The sequence below is a fragment of the Zalophus californianus genome, chromosome 6 (genome assembly GCF_009762305.2).
Source record: "Zalophus californianus isolate mZalCal1 chromosome 6, mZalCal1.pri.v2, whole genome shotgun sequence".
Taxonomy (NCBI): domain Eukaryota; kingdom Metazoa; phylum Chordata; class Mammalia; order Carnivora; family Otariidae; genus Zalophus; species Zalophus californianus.
In genome coordinates, this window is record NC_045600.1 from 91,599,957 (window position 1) to 91,619,557 (window position 19,601).

The following is a 19,601-nucleotide window of genomic DNA, read 5'->3' on the forward strand; positions in this document are numbered from 1 at the left end:
CAATAGTGTTACAAGTATCAATTGAAATGCAAACATTTTCCTTTTTAGAAGCAATTATAACATTAACTGGGATCTTTATCTGTTATTTTCTGAATTATAAATTCTAGCTGTGCTATTTAGAACCTTTAAATTAAATTCCAAGCAGCTACACTTTATATTCATCCTACAATAGTGAACTCCACAGTTTAAAAGAAAAACCCTTTTGTGGACAGAATATTTGAATAGGTTGCCATATATATATAGATACATATCTATATATATCTATATACATATGACTTACAAAGATACAAACCATTCTCTTTAAACGATAGCTATAATTCTAAAACTGCAAACAAATTTGCAAAAAAATTAATTTTTGCCACATATAAACACAATACTGACTAAATTTTTATCTGGAAAAACTAATAAATGAGAAAAAGAAAAAAAAAAAGCACAACATTATAATCATTCTTTACCCAGTCTGTAGTAAAAGGAGCTCCATTTGCCATCAAAATACGAACTTCATCATCTTGACCTGCTCGTGCTGCTTCCAAAAGCTTCTTTCCCAAATCTACCAGGGACATCTAAGCAAAACAAAGATGAATTTAACATCTCTATTGATATATTATTTTTTTTATTATGCTATGTTAATCACCATACATTGCATCATTAGTTTTCGATGTAGTGTTCCACGATTCATTGTTTTCGTATTAACACCCAGTGCTCCATGCAGTATGTGCCCTCTTTAATACCCATCACCAGGCTAACCCATCCCCCCACCCTCTATTGATATATTATTACATGACTTTCTCCCCATGTATCTTTATTACTATCAATTCTCAATTATCCCTCTAAAAGTTTGTGATATGGCTAATCTGAAACTATAGATCACGCAAAAGCAATTTGTATTTGAATTTGGGGAACAGATTATCCTTTCTCATTAAGTTTTTACTTAGGATAATCAAATTAGTTTGAATTCTCCAAATACAGCTGGTAAAGATAATGAGGTAAGTAGCAGAGAAGGCTTGCCTAATATTTAAAACTGGCAAGAAACTTTTCACTGGAGGAACACAGCAACGAAGTTTTTCATATAAGTAAACAGAAATAAGGTACAAGACACTATCCTCTGTAACTGCTGCAAATTACAATAAATATATCATAACTGTTTTTTGCAACGGTAAATCAGAGAATTTTCAATTGTTGCATAGTCAATATACACTCAAGTTCTTCCAGAAAAGGACACAATTCACATTCAATGAAAATACTGAAAAGAAAGTCTAACAGTATTATCAATAGGCTACCTGTCCCATTGAGAAGCTAGAAAGTAAGTATAACTTCGTATCTTTTTTTTAAAGATTTTATTTATTTATTTGAGAGAGAGAGAATGAGAGAGAGCACGAGAGGGAAGAGGGTCAGAGGGAGAAGCAGACTCCCCGCTGAGCAGGGAGCCCGATGCAGGACTCGATCCCGGGACTCCAGGATCATGACCTGAGCCGAAGGCAGTTGCTTAACCAACTGAGCCACCCAGTATCTTGTATTCAAGATACCCAAAAAGACTAATGTCACAGGTCAGGGTGTATGAAAGTGTGTGTTTGGGGGTGTGGCGTGTGTGTGTGTGTGGGGGGGGTGTCTTCTTGATTAAGAAATACTGAAATACGTGTTAGGAAAAGATCATGACAAGAATACACAGATGAAGAAAGATTTGAAAGTATCAGAGATGCTCAAATTCAAGGGATGATGGTTCTGAGATGAAAGGTCCCAAATTCAGAAGGACTATTCAGCTAAAGACTATTCAGTGACGCTACATAGTATCCTGAGCAAAGGCAAAGAGGTAGGGCGCCTGGGTAGCTCAACTGGTTAAGTGACTGCCTTCGGCTCAGGTCATGATCCTGGAGTCCCGGGATCGAGTCCCACATCACGCTCCCTGCTCAGTGGGGAGCCTGCTTCTCCCTCTCCCTCTGCTTGCCACTCCCCCTGCTTGTACTCTCTCTCTCTGTCAAATAAGTAAATAAAATCTTAAAAAAAAAAAAAAAGGCAAAGAGGTAGAATTTAAGGCCTGTGAGGAAGGGAAAATATTGAACCCCTGAGATTTATACAAGAAAAAAATGTGCCTGTGGTATGAATTTGCCTCAAAAAGTAAATACCCTTTGAGAGTTGGGTAAGTAGTCAAGGGGAAAGAAGTTTAAAGAAGGGGATGTCAGGTTGATTAGTGTATTCCAATCTTGTATGAACAGGTATTATTCAAGAAGGAGAGAGGGGTATGTATGTATGTATGTGAGAAGGGAGTTCAAGCTTAGAGAGGTTAGTGATGCCAGGAAGGATAGACTGCATTACATAATTAGAAGAGATGTTAGGGAATGTAAAAGGGCTGATTAAAAATATATATATATGTCCCTTGAAAGAACAGATTTATGTTTACATTACTATATTTTTTAGTAGATTCTACAACATGGGAACAACCAAACATAGAGTAACCAATAACAGGTGCTAATGCTGGGATCCTTGCATGATGATTAAGTGAGATGAGTATATCCAAAACGGGCATTTGTCACAAGGCAGGAAAGAATTTCTTATAATCGTTCCATTTATAAGGATAAAAATAATTCATAATATATCCCATGACGAAGAAGAAAAACAACCCCATGAATTTATGTTTTATGTGGGGTTTTTTACATGTATTTTTGTGTGTGACACAACACTTTCACCCTTTCTGTTTTCCTCCCGTTTTCTCTCATACCTTGACTGAGTCACTGGAACCCAAGATACTCCTTAATCATGCTAAAGACATTAAGATCTAAAGAGATTACTGATCTCTAATGAAAGATTTTTCCTAGGAAATACGTACCAGCTGGACAGTAAAAATTTACATCATACTCAAAAGGCGGAGAACCTACAATCATTTCCTATGAAAGGCAGGATAAGGCAAAAAGAAACTGACCTCTCCTCCACAAAAGTACAGTAAAATCTAAACTGGCCACACTAGCAAACACAATGACTCCACTTGGATGACCAAAATTTAATATAAATGTGGTTTTACAATGAAATAAATCTTCACCCAAAATATACCCTTTTGTGTCTTACACAGGTAATATAAAATCAGTTTGCATTCATTGAGCATACATACTGCCAGATGGTTTAGACATCTGGGTATCTTTTATTAAGTAGTGGTTTAGGGTTTTTCCTCATTTTTAGAAACTGCATTGTCTGCCTTTTTCTTAATGATTTGTAAGCATTCATAACATACATTCTGGATAGGAGTTCTTTGTCAGATATAAAATGTATTATAAGTATCTCCTTGCAGAATCCTGATCTCTTGACTCTCCACCCCTTTCTTTGATATTGCATTCTATCTTCTATCGGTAGATAATGAAACTTTAATGTATTAAAAAACAAAAATAAAATCAAAGACAGCAAAGGAATGTCTGCCACAAAAATGAATGTAAGAAACATTAATAATTTTAATTATGTAAGAGGTCTGACTCAAAATGAGAAGGGAAAGCAAACACCATGAACCCACCAGAGCAACAGTCAAAGGACAAAGCAAGAAATAATAATAAAGAGCCTAGGATCACCTGGGTCTAAATTTGCATGTCTCTGAAACATAATGGGAGGGGGCCTCAGGAAGGCCTCTGGAATTGCACACTGCCTGCTTCTAGAATAAGATCTAAACTCACAAATTTAGAGTAGGGTGGCTGATTGGGTCTATGGGGGCAAGTGACACACCTTCCTCCATACCTCACTGGGTGTATTTATCCCGATAAAGCAGATTTACTCCCATGACAAATATGCGCAACCTGGTGTTTAAAAAAAACAAAAAACAAAAAACAAGCCCAGGGGTGCGTGGCTCAGTCAGTTGGAGGAGGAGCAGAGAGGAGCCTGTGACACTGGAGCTTGAGTTCAGAGGCCCATGGTCCATGTGGAGGGTAGAGACTGCTTAAATAAATAAACTTAAAAAGAAAGAAAGAAAAAAACAAGCCCAAATAGGAGTCATTTGCTCCCCCACAACAGGAAACCAAGAGTTCACTACAGTTTCAAACTATACCAGGAATGCGACCTTTTTAGAAGCCAACCTGAAATTTTCTGATCAGCACTAGTGAGGTCATCTACAAGATTAAAACCCTGCTGGTTCCCTCCCCTACCCAAAAAAGGTGTCTTGACCGGAAACAATCTTTTCTTTTGCTAATAACTTCCCTGCCCCACCCTCCTTCCTATAAAAACCTTCCATTCTGTACACTTCCTCAGAGCTCCTTTATACTTGTCCAGTTCGTGAATTGCTTAATAAAAGACATTCGATTTTCAAAAAAAAAAAAAAGTCAAAGGACATGACCATATATTTTCCAAAAGAGAAAACAGAAATAATTCACAAACAGAAAAAATGTTCAGTGTCACTAAGAGTAAAATAAATGTAAATAATTTAAAAGTTAATTTTTAAGAAGGATGAGTTGAGACTGATACTTTCACATATTGACGTCTTATATATATTGATAGCAATATAAATGGATCAGCTGGGGGTTTTTCTGGATCAGCTTTTTTTTAAATGTAAATTTGGCAACACATAAAAGTTACAAAAATGTTCAAGCCTAATGACCGAATAAATGATCCCACTTCTGAGCTCTATCCTAAAGAAAAAATAAAAATATGTTTAAACAGATTTATCAATATATGTATACACATATATTCACATAAATCTACATATATTATATATAATCATTTGTATTGTGAACAATCTGGAGGAAGGAAAATGTGGAATCTAGTAAGACAATACACAGTAATTTAAAATAATAGTTGAAAGTTATATAACATTAAAAAGTTATGCCACCTTAAGTAAAAAGATACGAAATTTTTAAATGTCAAAACATACACAGAGAACAAAACAAAGAAAAATATCAACAATTATCAGAGTGACAAGATTATAGGAAATTCTGGCTCCATTTTACAAAGTTCCTATGATGTTACTAAATTAACTTCCTAACTTAAAAAGTGTTTTTTTTAAGCGACAAATTACATTGTATGACTATCAACTAACTAAATGCTGACATTAAAGAAAGCTAAATACTACTGACTTACTAAACAGGAAAAGTGGAAAAAAATAAAGAAAATGCATGGTATTGGGTACTTAAAATAGCAAACTTATTGATCTGATTACAAGAATTGCAACAAAGCAATGCACTTAAATCAACTTCTATCACAATTCTGTAACTGCCTTAATTATCCAAAACATATCATATTTAAAGACTCACGATTCTTAAGTTATTGTGGTTTTAAAGTTCCATGAGCAAAATAGCTATGTAGTAAACAAATAGCTGGATATTTTAAATCAGCAGTTCTCAAAATGATAGCAGTACCGCCCCCTAGAGGGCCCTTTGGATATATATGGAGGCATTTTGGAGACTGATGCAGGGAGGAGTGGGGTGAAGGCTCTACTAGCATTTAATGGGCATGTGTCAGGGACATTAGAGGTCCAGCAATGCAGGGAACAATCCAGTAGGGCAAAGAATTGTCACATGTCCTGGGTGACTTTCAAAGGCTCCACCGAATATATCTATGGCTAGAACTAATATATAAACAAATGTATTTTTCCATAGTTATTAATGTATCCCAAATTTCCCAGAATACAACCATACTACAAATCTATTTGTTTTGTTCAGAACTTTACTAAGAGTTGTCACCATTTTCAAAAATCATGTCACCAATGTTGATGCTTCTTGGTTATCTGAATCACCAATCTAAAACACTGTAACAACCAGCTTTTACAGCTTATCATTTTCACAGTAATTCTATGTATAGGTGCAAGCATTTGATAATCTCTTGTGTCATCTAGGGTAGTCTGCTCAAGGATTTACATACTGAAATATACAATTTATTATAAAGTGCTTTCCTTCAGGGGCATCTGGGTGGCTCAGTCAGTTAACTGTCTGCCTTCCACTCAGGTCATGATCCCAGAGTCCTGGGATGGAGCCCCATGGTCCTCTCTCTCCCTCTGTCCTGCTCCTGTGCCTGCTCTCTCTCTCTCTCAAATAAATAAAATCTTTAAAAAAAAAAAAAACTGCTTTCCTTCCACTTCTCCTTTATAAGTATTTTAATGACTTTTTGAAATTATGCAGATAGGTAATAATAACCATAATTTTCATTGCAAGTTAGCAAAAGGGGCAATACAAACTTTTTTTATAGAAAGACAGCACTGGATCTAATAAGATTGAAAAATCAATGGAAGAAAATACACGTGAGATCAAGACTGAAATGAAAGGCACTCTTAATTTTTTTGTCAAGATAATTAGCAAAATGTAAAACAATGAAAATACCAAAATGTAGCAATTTCACTTCTGATCCTCACCTAAAGGGAACAGCACACACCACTGAATAATTCTAATCCTCAAAGAAACTCAATAGCATTAAGACAACAAATTGGTTGAGGGGACCAGAGTTCCAGATAGAGCCCCCTCAATCTACTTTGTTCATTATCTATTAACTCCTCAGAGATAAAGTATTAGATTTACATAAAGCCATTTAAGGGCCTAGCAATAAATGTTGCGTTTTTGTAAATAACTTTTGCCCAAGCAAATAAAGAAGCAAAATTCAATTCAATAAATTTTAATGAGTGTTAAATATATTTACTGAAAATACACTATATGTATGGCATGGAATGCCATCCTGTTTAATACCCCTTTCCTTAAGAAAAGTAATCTAAAAACTCACTATAATAAATTCCGTCCTGAAAATTTTTTACTTCCGAAAAAGTTTATCACAATCTGATACAAACCATTATTTTTTTAACTTCAATAATATGAATTTTATATCTATAGGGGAACTTCAAAATATCCACAAATTAGCTCCTTTTGCTTAAAAGTACATGCTGCGAGAGCCATCTAGTGGTAACAGGAATTACTAACTATAATTACATTTTTTAAAAGCTTAGAGTCTATTTTATTTTGAATTTCTATAATTAATAGCTCACAGAGCTGTTTTGAGGATTATAATATCTGGACATGAAAACTCTCTATAAAACTGTGAAGTATTAATTCCATATAAATTGTTACTAGCACTCCTAAAAAAGAATATGAATAAAAAGTTAGAAAATATAATCCTATTACAATATACTTAACCTTGACTGCCTCATTAAAAACTTCAGCATAAATTTGCAATATCACTCCTATGCTCAATGAGAACAATTATAAATCCAATAAAATTCCTCTGAAGTTTTTCACCAAGCAATTTAGTATTATTTATGCATCAAAAGCCTTTAAGATGATCATACTTTGACCTAATAATCCCACTCATATAAATCTATCATATGGGGGACGCCTGGGTGGCTCAGTCAGTTAAGTGGCTGCCTACGGCTCAGGTCATGATCCCAGGGTCCTGGGATCCAGTACCACATCGGGCTCCTTGCTCAGCAGGGAGTCTGCTTCTCCATCTGCCTGCCGCTCCCCATGCTTGTGCTCCCTCTCTCTCTCTCTCTGACAAATAAATTTTTAAAAATCTATCACAAGGAAACTATCTGAACCATATTATAAGTAATATTATTTAAAATAGGGAAAAACTGAAATGCCCTAATACAAGTAATAAATTAGGGGCGCCTGGGTGGCTCAGTTGATTAAGCGACTGCCTTCGCCTCGGGTCACGATCCCAGGGTCCTGGGATCGAGCCCCACATCAGGCTCCCTGCTTAGCAGGGAGCCTGCTTCTCCCTCTGCCTCTGCCTGCGCTCCCCGCCGTTTGTGCTTGCTCTGTCAAATAAATAAAATCTTTAAAAAAAAAATTAAGATAGATCATAATGGAATACTGCAAGCTTTTATTTATTTTTTATTATGGAAAATTGAGCAAATATAAGAATAGGCACAACAGTATGATGAACTTCCACACAGCCACCAACTAGTTGCAATATTATCAATTTATAGACAGTCCATTTCCCACCCACACATATTTTGAAGCAAATATCGGACATCATCTTATCTGTAAATATTCCAGTATGTATGGCTAAAAGATAACTAATACTGTAGTCATTTAAGATTATTTATAAATAATATGCAACAGTATTAGAATCAAGCCTCTAAACTGAATACACACCATAATCCTAACCATGTAAAAAGTGCATAGAAAAGTACCCAGAAGCAATATACAATATACCATGATAATGAAAATTATAGAATTTTCCCTTTTTTCTATTCTCTATTTCATAAGTGTTCTATAAGGAGCACATATTACTCCTGTAATTAAAAACAAACTTTTATTAGTTGTTTCTGATAGTAATAGAAATTTGTTGCATCTAAGTAATGTCATTTCAGTGAAAAAATGTGAACATCTCATAGCCTGCATTTAATAGATCTATAAAGGAGGGCGCCTGGGTGGCTCAGTCGGTTAAGCGTCTGCCTTCGGCTCAGGTCATGATCCCAGGGTCCTGGGATCGAGCCCCACATCGGGCTCCCTGCTCGGCGGGAAGCCTGCTTCTCCCTCTCCCACTCCCGTTGCTTGTGTTCCTGCTCTCGCTATCTCTGTCAAATAAATAAATAAAATCTTTAAAAAAAAATAGATCTATAAAAGAGACAAGTAGAATGTTGTAAAGAATAGTAGTTAAATACATGAATAAGCACAAAAGCCTTTTATTAAAAAGCTTTTCATCAAAACTAGATTAGTTGGTTGAGCAACTGCCTTCGGCTCAGGTCATGGCCCTGGAGTCCCGGGATCAAGTACCACATCCAGCTCCCTGCTCGGCGGGGAGTCTGCTTCTCCCTCTGACCCTCCTCCCTCTCATGCTCTCTGTCTCTCATTCTCTCTCTCGCAAATAAATAAAAAAAAAATCTTAAAAAAAAAACTAGATTACAGATAAAAAACATTTTTAATATAAGAAATTAGATGTTGAAAGTGATTTTTTAATAGTAAAAGCATGTAAAATGTGACTCTAAAATTAAGCATATGATAACCATGTGTTTAACTGTACATGCGAAAATATTCTTGGGCATGAGAATTCAGTTGCCTACATTCTCGTAAGAAAATAGAGGCGCCTGGGTGGCTCAGTCGGTTGAGCCTCTGCCTTTGTCTCAGGTCGTGATCCCAGGGTCCTGGGATCAAATCCCATGTTGTGGGGTTCCCTACTCAGCGGGGATTCTGCTTCTGCCTCTGCCCCTCCCCCTGCTCATGCCCTCTCTCTCTAAAAAAAAATAAATAAAATCTTTTTTTGAAAGGGGGGGAAGACAATAACTTGGATAATAAAAGTAGTACCTGGCATCTTGCTAAATCTTTACCTACATTGTCTCATGTAATCGAAACAGACTTACCATAACAGTTATGGTCTCCATTTTGCAAAGGAGACAAAGAATAAAAGGACTTACCAAAGAGCACTAGTTTTAGTTTAAAGATAAGATCCATATTCTTAACTCTTCTGTCTAAATTAGAGAACACTGGGAATCTGCAGGGATATAAAAGAACATGCCCTTCAAGTCTCTCTCTGTGTGATTCCTTTGAAGAAAAAATAATCATATGAACTCTGGTATATTTGGAATTTTCTCCCATTTCCATTTTGTCTAGTGGGCTTTTTTTTTACTTTTTTATACTTAAAAATGACACTTTCAAACATAAAGTATCTAAAGAAAAATCATCTCCCATAGGCCCTTGTTTCAGAAAACCACCAGAAGATGTACTCCTCCAAGACCAGCAATAAACAAAAACAAGAATCAAGGGCTTCAGGAAATAAGGGATCCAACATAAACAGAGTGGAAGAGGATCCCCAAGATGGGCTGTATCAGAGACCTAGAAAGCAAATCCAGATTGGAGCCGGAGGATAGAGGTTCCAGAAGGAGGTCTCCAAGGAAAAGATAGGCTGATAAGACTCCCAGGAAAAGAATGAGATTTCCAGTGGGGAATTTGACATAGGTTAATGATGGATACAAGAAAAGTAAGCAAAAGAAAAAAGTACACAATTTCTTTTTCAGAGGGAGGGAAAAAAACCTACAGAAGAAAGAAAATGTAACCCCAACATATATACATGGCATGGGTTAGTGAAGAAGAGTAGTTCCAGGATTGCAATAACCACTGAATACTAATCCAAGCAAAATTTTTGGTGTACTTGTATTAAGAGAATGAAGAGTGAGGGGCACCTGGATGGCTCAGTGGGTTGGGTGGCCAACTCTTAGTTTCAGCTCAGGTCATGATCTCATGGGTGGTGGAATCAGGGCCCTGCACTGGGCTCCCCACTCAGTGAGGAGTCTGCTTGGGGATTCTCTACCTCTGCCCTTCCTCCCCACCCTGCAGCCCCAGCTCATGCATATGCACATTCTCTCTTTCTCTCTAAAATGAATAAATTTTTTTAAAAGATTTTATTTATTTATTTGACAGAGAGACACAGCCAGAGAGGGAACACAAGCAGGGGAGTGGGAAAGGGAGAAGCAGGCCTCCTGCAGAGCAGGAAGCCCGATGCAGGGCTCCATCCCAGGACCCCGGGATCATTACCTGAGCTGAAGGCAGACGCTTAACAACTGAGCCACCCAGGCACCCTAAAATGGCCACCCTAAAATGGCCCTAAATCTTTAGGGGCACCTGGGTGGCTCAGTCGTTAAGCGTCTGCCTTCAGCTCAGGTCATGATCCCCGGGGTCCTGGGATCAAGCCCCACATGGGGCTCCCTGCTCCGCGGGAAGCCTGCTTCTACCTCTCCCACTCTTACTGCTTGTGTTCCCTCTCTCGCTGTGTCCCTCTCTGTCAAATAAATAAAATCTTTAAAAATAAATAAAATGAATAAATTTTTAAAAAAATAAAAATAAAAAAAGATGAAGAGTATGGGAAAATATGCTTAGAGGTGGTTTGGTTTAAGATAGCCAAAGCTTCATCTTCATAAGTGGGAAGTCAAAGATATCTAATATAGAAAAATCAATAAATAGCATAAGCTTGTTATTTAGAAATATGGAGGGAAGTATTAGGGAAAAATACAACAAAAAGAGAATGGATGCCTCTGGAAAAGAAGGTTCTGGGGTGGGAAGGAAAAACATAAGGGACTCCAGGGTTGTTGTTTTTACCATAAACCTTGTATTTTTTATTTTCAATTTTGTACATGTATACTTTCATAAAAATAAAATTACAATAAACAAATACATGTTCACATTATATAAAAAATGTATCATTCAAATTCAAAGTCATCCCCACACTTCCTGGTGGTCTTACTCCCCAGAAATAACCACTATTTAAATGTTTAGTGTGTAGCCATCTAGATCTTTTCTATACCTACAGAAATACACACAGGCACAATGCTTCTTTTCAAACAAATAAAAAACACAAGAAGGGATATTATAATGGTTTTGCAACTTGCTTCTTTTCACTTAACAGGGATCCCCTTGTTTTATCAATGACATCTTTCTAAGTGCACACGTAAAAACATACTTTTTACTACCTACACAGTATTATGAACTATGGTAGGCTGAATAACGGCCCCCAAAGATGTCTAGATCTTAATTCCGAGAATCTGTGAATGTTAGCTTATGTGGCAAAAAGGACTTTCCAGGTGTGATTAAATTAAGGATCCTGAGATAGGAAGATCCTGGATAATCTAGATGGGCTTAATGTAATCACAAGGGTCCTTATAAGTAAGATGTAGGAGGGTGAGGGTGAGAGAGAAGGACGCAGCGATCAGAGGAGGGAGAGAGAGATCTGAAGTCCCTATAGTTGCTAGCCTTGAAGGTGGGGGCTACGGGAGCGGGTACTGCACCAGCCAAGAAATGCAGGCAACCTTGAAAAACTAGAAAAGGAAAGAAAAGAGATTTTTCCCTGGAACCTCCAAAAGGAATACAACCCTGCTAAAATCTTGATTTTGAGTTTTCTGACCTCCATAACCGTAAAATAATAAATTTGTGTTGTTTTAAGGCACTAAATCTGTGGCAATTTGTTACAGCAAATAGGAAACTATTACACTATAGAAATAGGAAACATATGGAGTATGAGTACATTAATTATTCAATCCTTTATCTTGATCTTTACAAATAGTGCTGCAACAACAATACACTTGGGTTAACACTTTTATGAAAATTATTGTAAGAAGTATAATTGCTAGATTTTTAAAATCACAGTTTGTGACAGACACTACCAAATTATCTACCAAAAGATTATACCAATTTACACTCCCACCATCGATATACAATGACCGCTTCTCCACAAGGTTCCCAATCCCCAAAGCCAGAACCTTGAATCCAGATCTAGATCTTCCCAAAGTCAAGGCCAAGGACCCAGTGAACTCATACACACAAAGCTGATGAAACACTTCCTTTCAAATAACTTTAAGAAAACGTGACCTGAGGAAATCCCACTAACACACAGGGAGAGCACCACACACAACTGTTTTAACATCTTTAAAGCTTTCTCTTAAAAGGGCATTCTTTGCCTCCAACTGGGAATCAGGGGGAATGCGGATTCTCATATTACCTTTTCACCCATTTTACCAGTGAAAGCCTGCCTACTTAAAACCATCTGCTTTCACATTAAGTTTATCATAGAGGGAACACTCCTTCTCTGGGAAACTTTTCCTTCTCTGGGTCCTACCTATCCTGTCCAAAACATGAGCCCTCATTTGACTCACCAATTATTAAATGATGGTAATTCCTAACATTTATATAACACTATGATACACATATAGTAGATATAACATAGTAGGGTATAACATAGCTGTGTATGTGTATGTATGTATGTATGTACACAGAGAGACAGCAAAGAACAAGAGAAAGACTGTGCCAGATACAGTCTAAGAATTTCCACATACTAACTCATTCAATCTCTCAACACTATCAAGGCAGAATTATTATCATCATCATTGTACAGCTGAGAAAACTGAGGCACAGAAGGTTACACTGCCCAAGGCCATACTGCTAGCGGAGATTTGAACCAAGGCTGTCCAGCTCCAGGGTCCACAGTCACAATCACTATGCTATACCCCATGGTCTGAGTCCTCCTAGTGGCTAGATGTCCCCACTGAATGCATGCACTACCAATGCTACTCCCTGGCCTAAACACTAACCACTATCTCTACATGCCTAACTTCACTTCACATAAAATACAAGAGGTGGTACAATGAAACTTGGCACCAAATTAGACTCTGATTTGCACTGGTCACCAAATGATTCATATTTATGTCTTACTTAAATTATAAAATGCGTGGAGGCAAGAATGGTAGCTAACGGTGTCTTTCAACTGGATCCCCTTTCTCTTCCCCTTAAATACTGGCGGTCCCTCAGTGTTTCATCTTTCAGCCCTCTTTTTCTTTCCCTACATTCTCTCTTCTAGCAAGTTTATCTTTCTTAACCATGATTACCTGATGACTTCCAAATCTATCTTCAGTGCAGGCCTCCCTCTAAGCACTAGACCCTAATATTCAACTGGATAGATACCTCCATCAGTAGATGCCAAGGCACTTCAAAAGTCAAACTGTCCAAGTAATGGCTTGTTCCATAGTTCAGAAACTTTGGAATCATCCTGGACCCCTTCTTCCACCCACCTCGATTCCAATCAGTCAAGACCTGTCACTTTTACCTCCTAAATGTCTCTTAAATCCTTCTACCTCTTTCCAGTGATAGAGAGTAGGCCTTCAATAAATATATGTTGGGGGCGCCTCGGTGGCTCAGTCAGTTAAGTGTCTGCCTTCGGCTGAGGTCATGATCCCAAGGTCCTGAGATTAAGCCCCGCATCAAGCTCTGCATTGAGCTCCCTGCTCAACAGGGAGTCTGCTTCTCCCTCGCCCACGGCCCCTCCCCCACTGTGCACGCTCTGTCTCTCAAAAATAAATAAATAGGGGCACCTGGGTGGCTCAATCAGTTAAGCATCTGCCTTCAGCTCAGGTCATGATCCTGGAGTGCTGGGATCCAGCCTTGTGTGGGGCTCCCTGCTCCACCGGGATCCTGCTTCTGCCTCTGCCTCTCTGTCTCTCATGAATAAATAAATAAAATCTTTTAAACAAATAAATGTTGACAGTCTTTTCTTCTCTGCCACAAACTTTGTTCATGCCTCCATCCTTTCTCTCCTAGAGCACCTCTAAACTAGTATCTGTGCTTCAGTCTTGCCTTCTCCTATTCTCCATTCTCCTACCAAACTTCGTAGTCATTCTTACACAGAAATCATGCCCCTTGTCAGTTACCTCAGATAAAGTCGAACTCTTTGCCATTAGATTCAAGGCCTTTCACATTTGGCATCTGTTCCCATCTCCCCATTTATACCACTCACCACCTCTCACACTAAACTCTATACTGCAATGTGCTGTACTCAGCCCTTTTTCTCACCTTTGGGCATCTATACAAAACATTCCCTCTGCCAGGAAGAATGTTCTGCTCTCCATGCCCACTTTTGCCATATTTATTCCTACCTGCCCTTCAGAGTTCAGCTTATCTCCTCAGAGAAGCCTTCCCTGATCCACCCCCCCCCCCAAATTAAATGAAGTGTCCTTCCTGTGTATTCTTCCAGCATTTATCAGACCACACTACATGTGCCTGTTTACTTGGCTATATGTTGTCACTGTGCCTGAACTATGGGGCCTGGTAAATGGCTCCACAAACACTGACTGAATAAATAAACATTAGACACACAGCAGAAACTCCAAAAATACTTGGGATAACCACCAGTCATATAACATTTGACTTTTTAAATGAAAATTAAGCTGACAGCTTCACAAATTCTAGGAAATGTCACAATTAATAAAATGCTTGCTGAATTCCTAGCAGCCTTGTTGTAACTAAAGGCCTTACAAATGAATGAGATTGGAACTCGCCTGAATATTCTTTTTATTGGCAGCAACTCAAATTGACAGAGTTGATCCAAAAAAATCTGAGGTCAGTTCTATGTTTTCTGAAGCAAAAGGGAAAATTGTGAACATAATCAGTAAATCTGGATAATGGCTTTGTCTGGGACCCTCAAAATCACTCTTGCACCTGCACATTAGTATAAAAAATGTGGACAGGAAGCCAGAATTTATCTTATAACCAGCAACAGGTCTATGAAGCAAGATCAGCTCATGGCCACCCTCAGTGACCGTGGGTCAAATCAGTACCAAACTAAATTCAAAGGTTTCAACTGAGTATGTTCTAGAACTAAGCTGTCCAATACAGTAGGCACTAGCCATAATGCTATTAGGCATTGAAATGTGGCCAGTCCAAATGGAGCCATGCTTTAAATGTAACACACCAGTATCAAAAAAGAATGTAAAATATCTCATTAATAACTCTGATATCAATTACATGTTAAAATGGTAATATTTTGGATATATGGGCTTAAATGTTATTAAAATTAATTTTTTTAAATGTGGCTACTATAAAACTTTAAATATACAGCTCACATTATATTTCCGTTGGACAGAGCTATGCTCGAACCATTAATCAAAACTTCTTGGGGCACCTGGGTGGCTCAGTCGGTTAAGCATCTGCCTTCAGCTCAGGTCATGGTCCCAGCATCCTGGGATCAAGCCCCGCATAGGGCTCCCTGCTCGGCAGGAAACCCGCTTCTCCCTCTCCCTCTGCCTGCCACTCCCCCTGCTTGTGCTCTCTGTCAAATAAATAAATAAAATCTTTTAAAAATAAACAAACAAAAACTTCTTGAAGGCACCAACTTTAGAATTTACAAAAAGTTTCAACATTTGAAAATAAGATATAGGACATTCTCTAAGAAAAACTGCACTTTCCCTTTAAAAACTATATAGGAAGGTATCTTTTGTCCTTAGAAGACTTCAAAAACTCACTTGGTGATGAAGTTACCCATAAATTCTACCCATACTACTACATAAATTCTTCTCTTCTTTGCAACCCACTGCCCCTTTACCCCAATCAACTACTATTCTCTTCTAATCACATAGATTTATCCCAGGAAGAGACTGAGGCTTAAAAAGAATACAAGCAGAAGATGAAGACAAGGCTAGAACTCTACTGGAACTAGGCCAGTAGATGGTTTTGAATTAATAGGGAAGCATAACTTACTTACTTACTATAAAATGAAGCCAACAAACTACGGGGTGTTATAAGCCACAACAGTGAATCATCAATATCCTCCCCAACAATAAGAACACATACACTTTGATCCTTTCTCTCCAAACTTTCTCATATTCATCCCTTCCTCTCCACTACCTCTAGTCTTACACATTCATTGCGTCATACCTTAAACCTCACAATAGCCTTTTGGCTGACCTAACTCTAATTCCTCCATCCTACTGCCAGGCAATCCCACCACAATACAATTTCATTCAACTCAAACATTTCTGTATGAATCTCTACATGGTCCCTACCCTCAAAGAATTCATCACCTAGTAGAGAAGACATGTATCTCATAGTTCCCTTTCCTAAAATCCTCCTCTGTACAACCATTTGAAGAACAATTTATCAGTATCTAGTAGAGCTGAAGGTATGCCTACCCTTTGATCCAGGGATTTCACTACTAGGAAGCTGCCATATCTCCTTAACACACACTTACACAAAGAGAGGAAACACATATAGAAACGTTTACAGAAACATTATTTGTAATAGAAAAAAAAAAACCTACAAACAACCTAAGTATTCATCCACAGAAAAATATTAGGTTCTTATTATAAAATCTTTCAAATATAGAAAAGTGTATGTGTATGCATATAAATGAATATATGTGTGTATACACAAACACACACACCCCTATGCCCATCACCCACATTCTAAATTAAAAGTTGGCCATCTTGCTTCATCCTACTCCTTTCTAAAAAAAAATGTACTTTACAGCTGGCACATGCTGCATTTGGTTGTTATATCTCTAGATTAATTATATTCTAGGACAGCTTCCCTTCCCCCCACACCCCACCCTTGTTTTCCTTTCCCATGACATTAAATGGCTAGTTCATTGGTATCTCACATTCTGTATTTTTCTGATGACTTCATCCAAGGTAGTACTTAATTTCTTTCATCTCCCATATCTCTTATAAACTGAGAGTCAGTCTGAAAAGTTTGACTAAATTCAGATTTTAAATTTGGCACAAAAAACCTTCAGTTGATGCACTATACTTGATACTGAATCACATCAGGAAGCACGTATTTCTTGGTTCATTTTTAGTGATACTAGGATTAATAACTAGGCTGGTAACAGCCTGATCCTTCCACTGTAAAGTTTTATTGTTCTGAGACCAACTAGTACTCTGTGGAGTACTTTGGCACCATGCAAATATCCAATTCCCAATGAATCTTTTGCCTAACAATTTTAGCACCCATTAATGATCCTGGCCCAAGTCAAATATTTCATAAAAGGATGTAACAAATTGTGACTTTCTAATGCTATAATTCTTTCTATATTTATTATCTGGCATTCCTCACTAACTGTAATACATTTCTACTAAAAAAGCAGTTCAAATGTTAAATCACCAATTTTCAGAGTAAAGGATAGGTGTAACAGCCATCTCCATTTGTTTTTTTTTTTTTAAGATTTTATTTATTTATTTGACAGATAGAGAGCACAAGTAGGCAGAGAAGCAGGCAGAGGGAGAGGGAGAAGCAGGTTTCCCGCAGAGCAGAGAGCCCGATGTGGGACTCGATCCCAGGACCCTGGGATCATGACCTGAGCCAAAGGCAGCCGCTTAACCGACCGAGCCACCCAGGCGCCCTGTCTGGTTTTTTTATTGTTGTTATATATGGTTTCAAATTGCTCTCCTTATTCTCTTTTATGTTCAAACTGTCCCAATTTCGTCCAACAAGAGCCTCTTCAGGTAGGCTTTAGTTGGGTCTGTGAAAGCTTTCTTGCTTCTGACACAAGATGTTCCAGGTTCGCTAGGTATGTTCTCTGCCCCAGTCCTGCAATCAGTCATTTCTTCAAGGAGCCCTGGATTCTAAATGAAAGTACTGAAAGACCAAAATTGGGGTAATACAAAACATTTACCAAAGGAACATACTGTTTCTAGATCCTTTCAGTGTACAGAGCTAAGAAAGAAATATATATTTGGATGGAATTAATATATATATTAAATCCTGAATTCAAACTGACATCTATAATTCAAGTTCATCATTATAAATATTATTTTTGCTTAGCTTCTTTGATTTTATACTTGTATTTCTATTGGTTTCTAACCTATAAGCATAAAAACTTACTGGCTTTAACCTACAACAGGTACCAAATGATATCAAAATAAATATACCAATATTACAACTAGCAATAAAACAAATGAAGTTTAAGATTTCTTTCAGTTCTTTTTGTCCTTAGCATATATGCCATTTGCTATTGAGCTCAAAAGTCATCTGAAATTGTGTTTTCCTCCACATATTTAAGTAACTATTTTGATATACACATAGGATCATTTAAGTTTGTTCTCAATTTTAGAGATTTTTATTTTCATTTAATTGCAATTTTTGAATGTGTGAAATATTTACATAATTCAAAAGTCAAAACTAAATAAACTCAGAAATCTCACTCCCATTCCTGTTCCCTTCACACCTTTCTTACTCTCCCTCTCCCCCCCCCACAAGGTAACCATTTTATTAGTTTCTGGTCTGTCTTCTCAGTTTTCACTTCTGCAACAGAAACAAATTAGTGTATATATTCTTACTCCCATGCACACACTTCTTACACCAAAACAGTATACTACATATACTGTTCTGCACTTTTTTTTTCCATTTAATACATATCCTGGAAAATTCTCCACAGAGATTTACCTCATTCTGTTTTATACCTGTAGAGTACTATGAGAAAATACCATAGTCTATTTTTATTTTTTATTTTATTTTTTATTTTTTTAAAGATTATATTTATTTGACAGAGAGCACAAGCAGAGGGAGAGAGAGCGAGAAGCAGGCTCCCCGCTGAGCAAAGAGCCCGATGTGGGACTCGATCCCAGGACCCTGGGATCATGACCCGGGCCGAAGGCAGCCACTTAACCAACTGAGCCACCTGGGCGTCCCCACAGTCTATTTTTAATTAAAAAAAAAAAAAAAAAACACTAGTAATCTTTTACTCTTTAGCAATCAAGTCAAAAGACCACCTTACAGTTCAAGGCCTTCTATCAACTGCTCCAACCTTGCACCTTCACCTCATCCATTTTTCTCAACTCCCACTTCATAAAGGACCCAACAGCCATCAGATTTTAAACAATTCCTCCTTATTCGATATGTGCTCATCTTATTCCAGACCCAATACCTTCTTCCCTCGTACTATTTGCCCAGTTTAGATGGCTACATATCTTCTCTCCAAATCTGATACTTTAATCAAAGCCCATTTCAAAAATTACTCTTCTCCAATAAGCCTTCCTTAAATGAGCTAATTCCTCTATAATGCTTCCCTTTAAATTTTCTCAGGGATTTATACGATAATCTATGTTTCCCCTTCATTCATTAAACAAATGTTTACAGAGCATATATGTGCCAACAGAAAGTGAACAAAAAGAAGTCCCTACTCTCACAGAGCTTGTGTTCTTGGGGGGAGCATAGCAATCAATCAATCAATAATAGTACTGGTAAGGATAAATGCTATGAACAAAACGTAAGGCAGGTTAATAAAAGAGAATACTAGATTAGAGATGGGGAATTGCCATTTTAGACAAAGTCTAGGGAAAGGCCTCTTTGAAGAGACACTTTTGAGTAGAAATGTGAATTAAGAGAGAAAGGAGAGCAAGGAAGGATTCCAAAGAAAAGCATCATGAAGGACAGGTCACTCTTTTGGCTGCTCAG

At 37.6% G+C, this 19,601-nt stretch overlaps 1 protein-coding gene across 10 annotated transcripts in view; it reads right to left on the reverse strand.

Moving 5' to 3' along the window:
* The window catches only part of GABPB1 (GA binding protein transcription factor subunit beta 1), a 63,988-nt gene that overhangs the window by 25,067 nt on the left and 19,320 nt on the right, over positions 1 to 19,601 (reverse strand). For 8 of the 10 annotated variants that reach the window (XM_027570200.1, XM_027570206.1, XM_027570205.1 and 5 more), the window contains exon 2: positions 456 to 563. In XM_027570200.1, coding sequence (XP_027426001.1) covers positions 456 to 563 — 108 coding nt within the window. Of the gene's footprint in view, positions 1 to 455; positions 564 to 15,912; positions 16,025 to 19,601 lie in introns of those variants that run through there. The other 2 variants (XM_027570201.1, XM_027570202.1) reach the window with 2 other exon arrangements.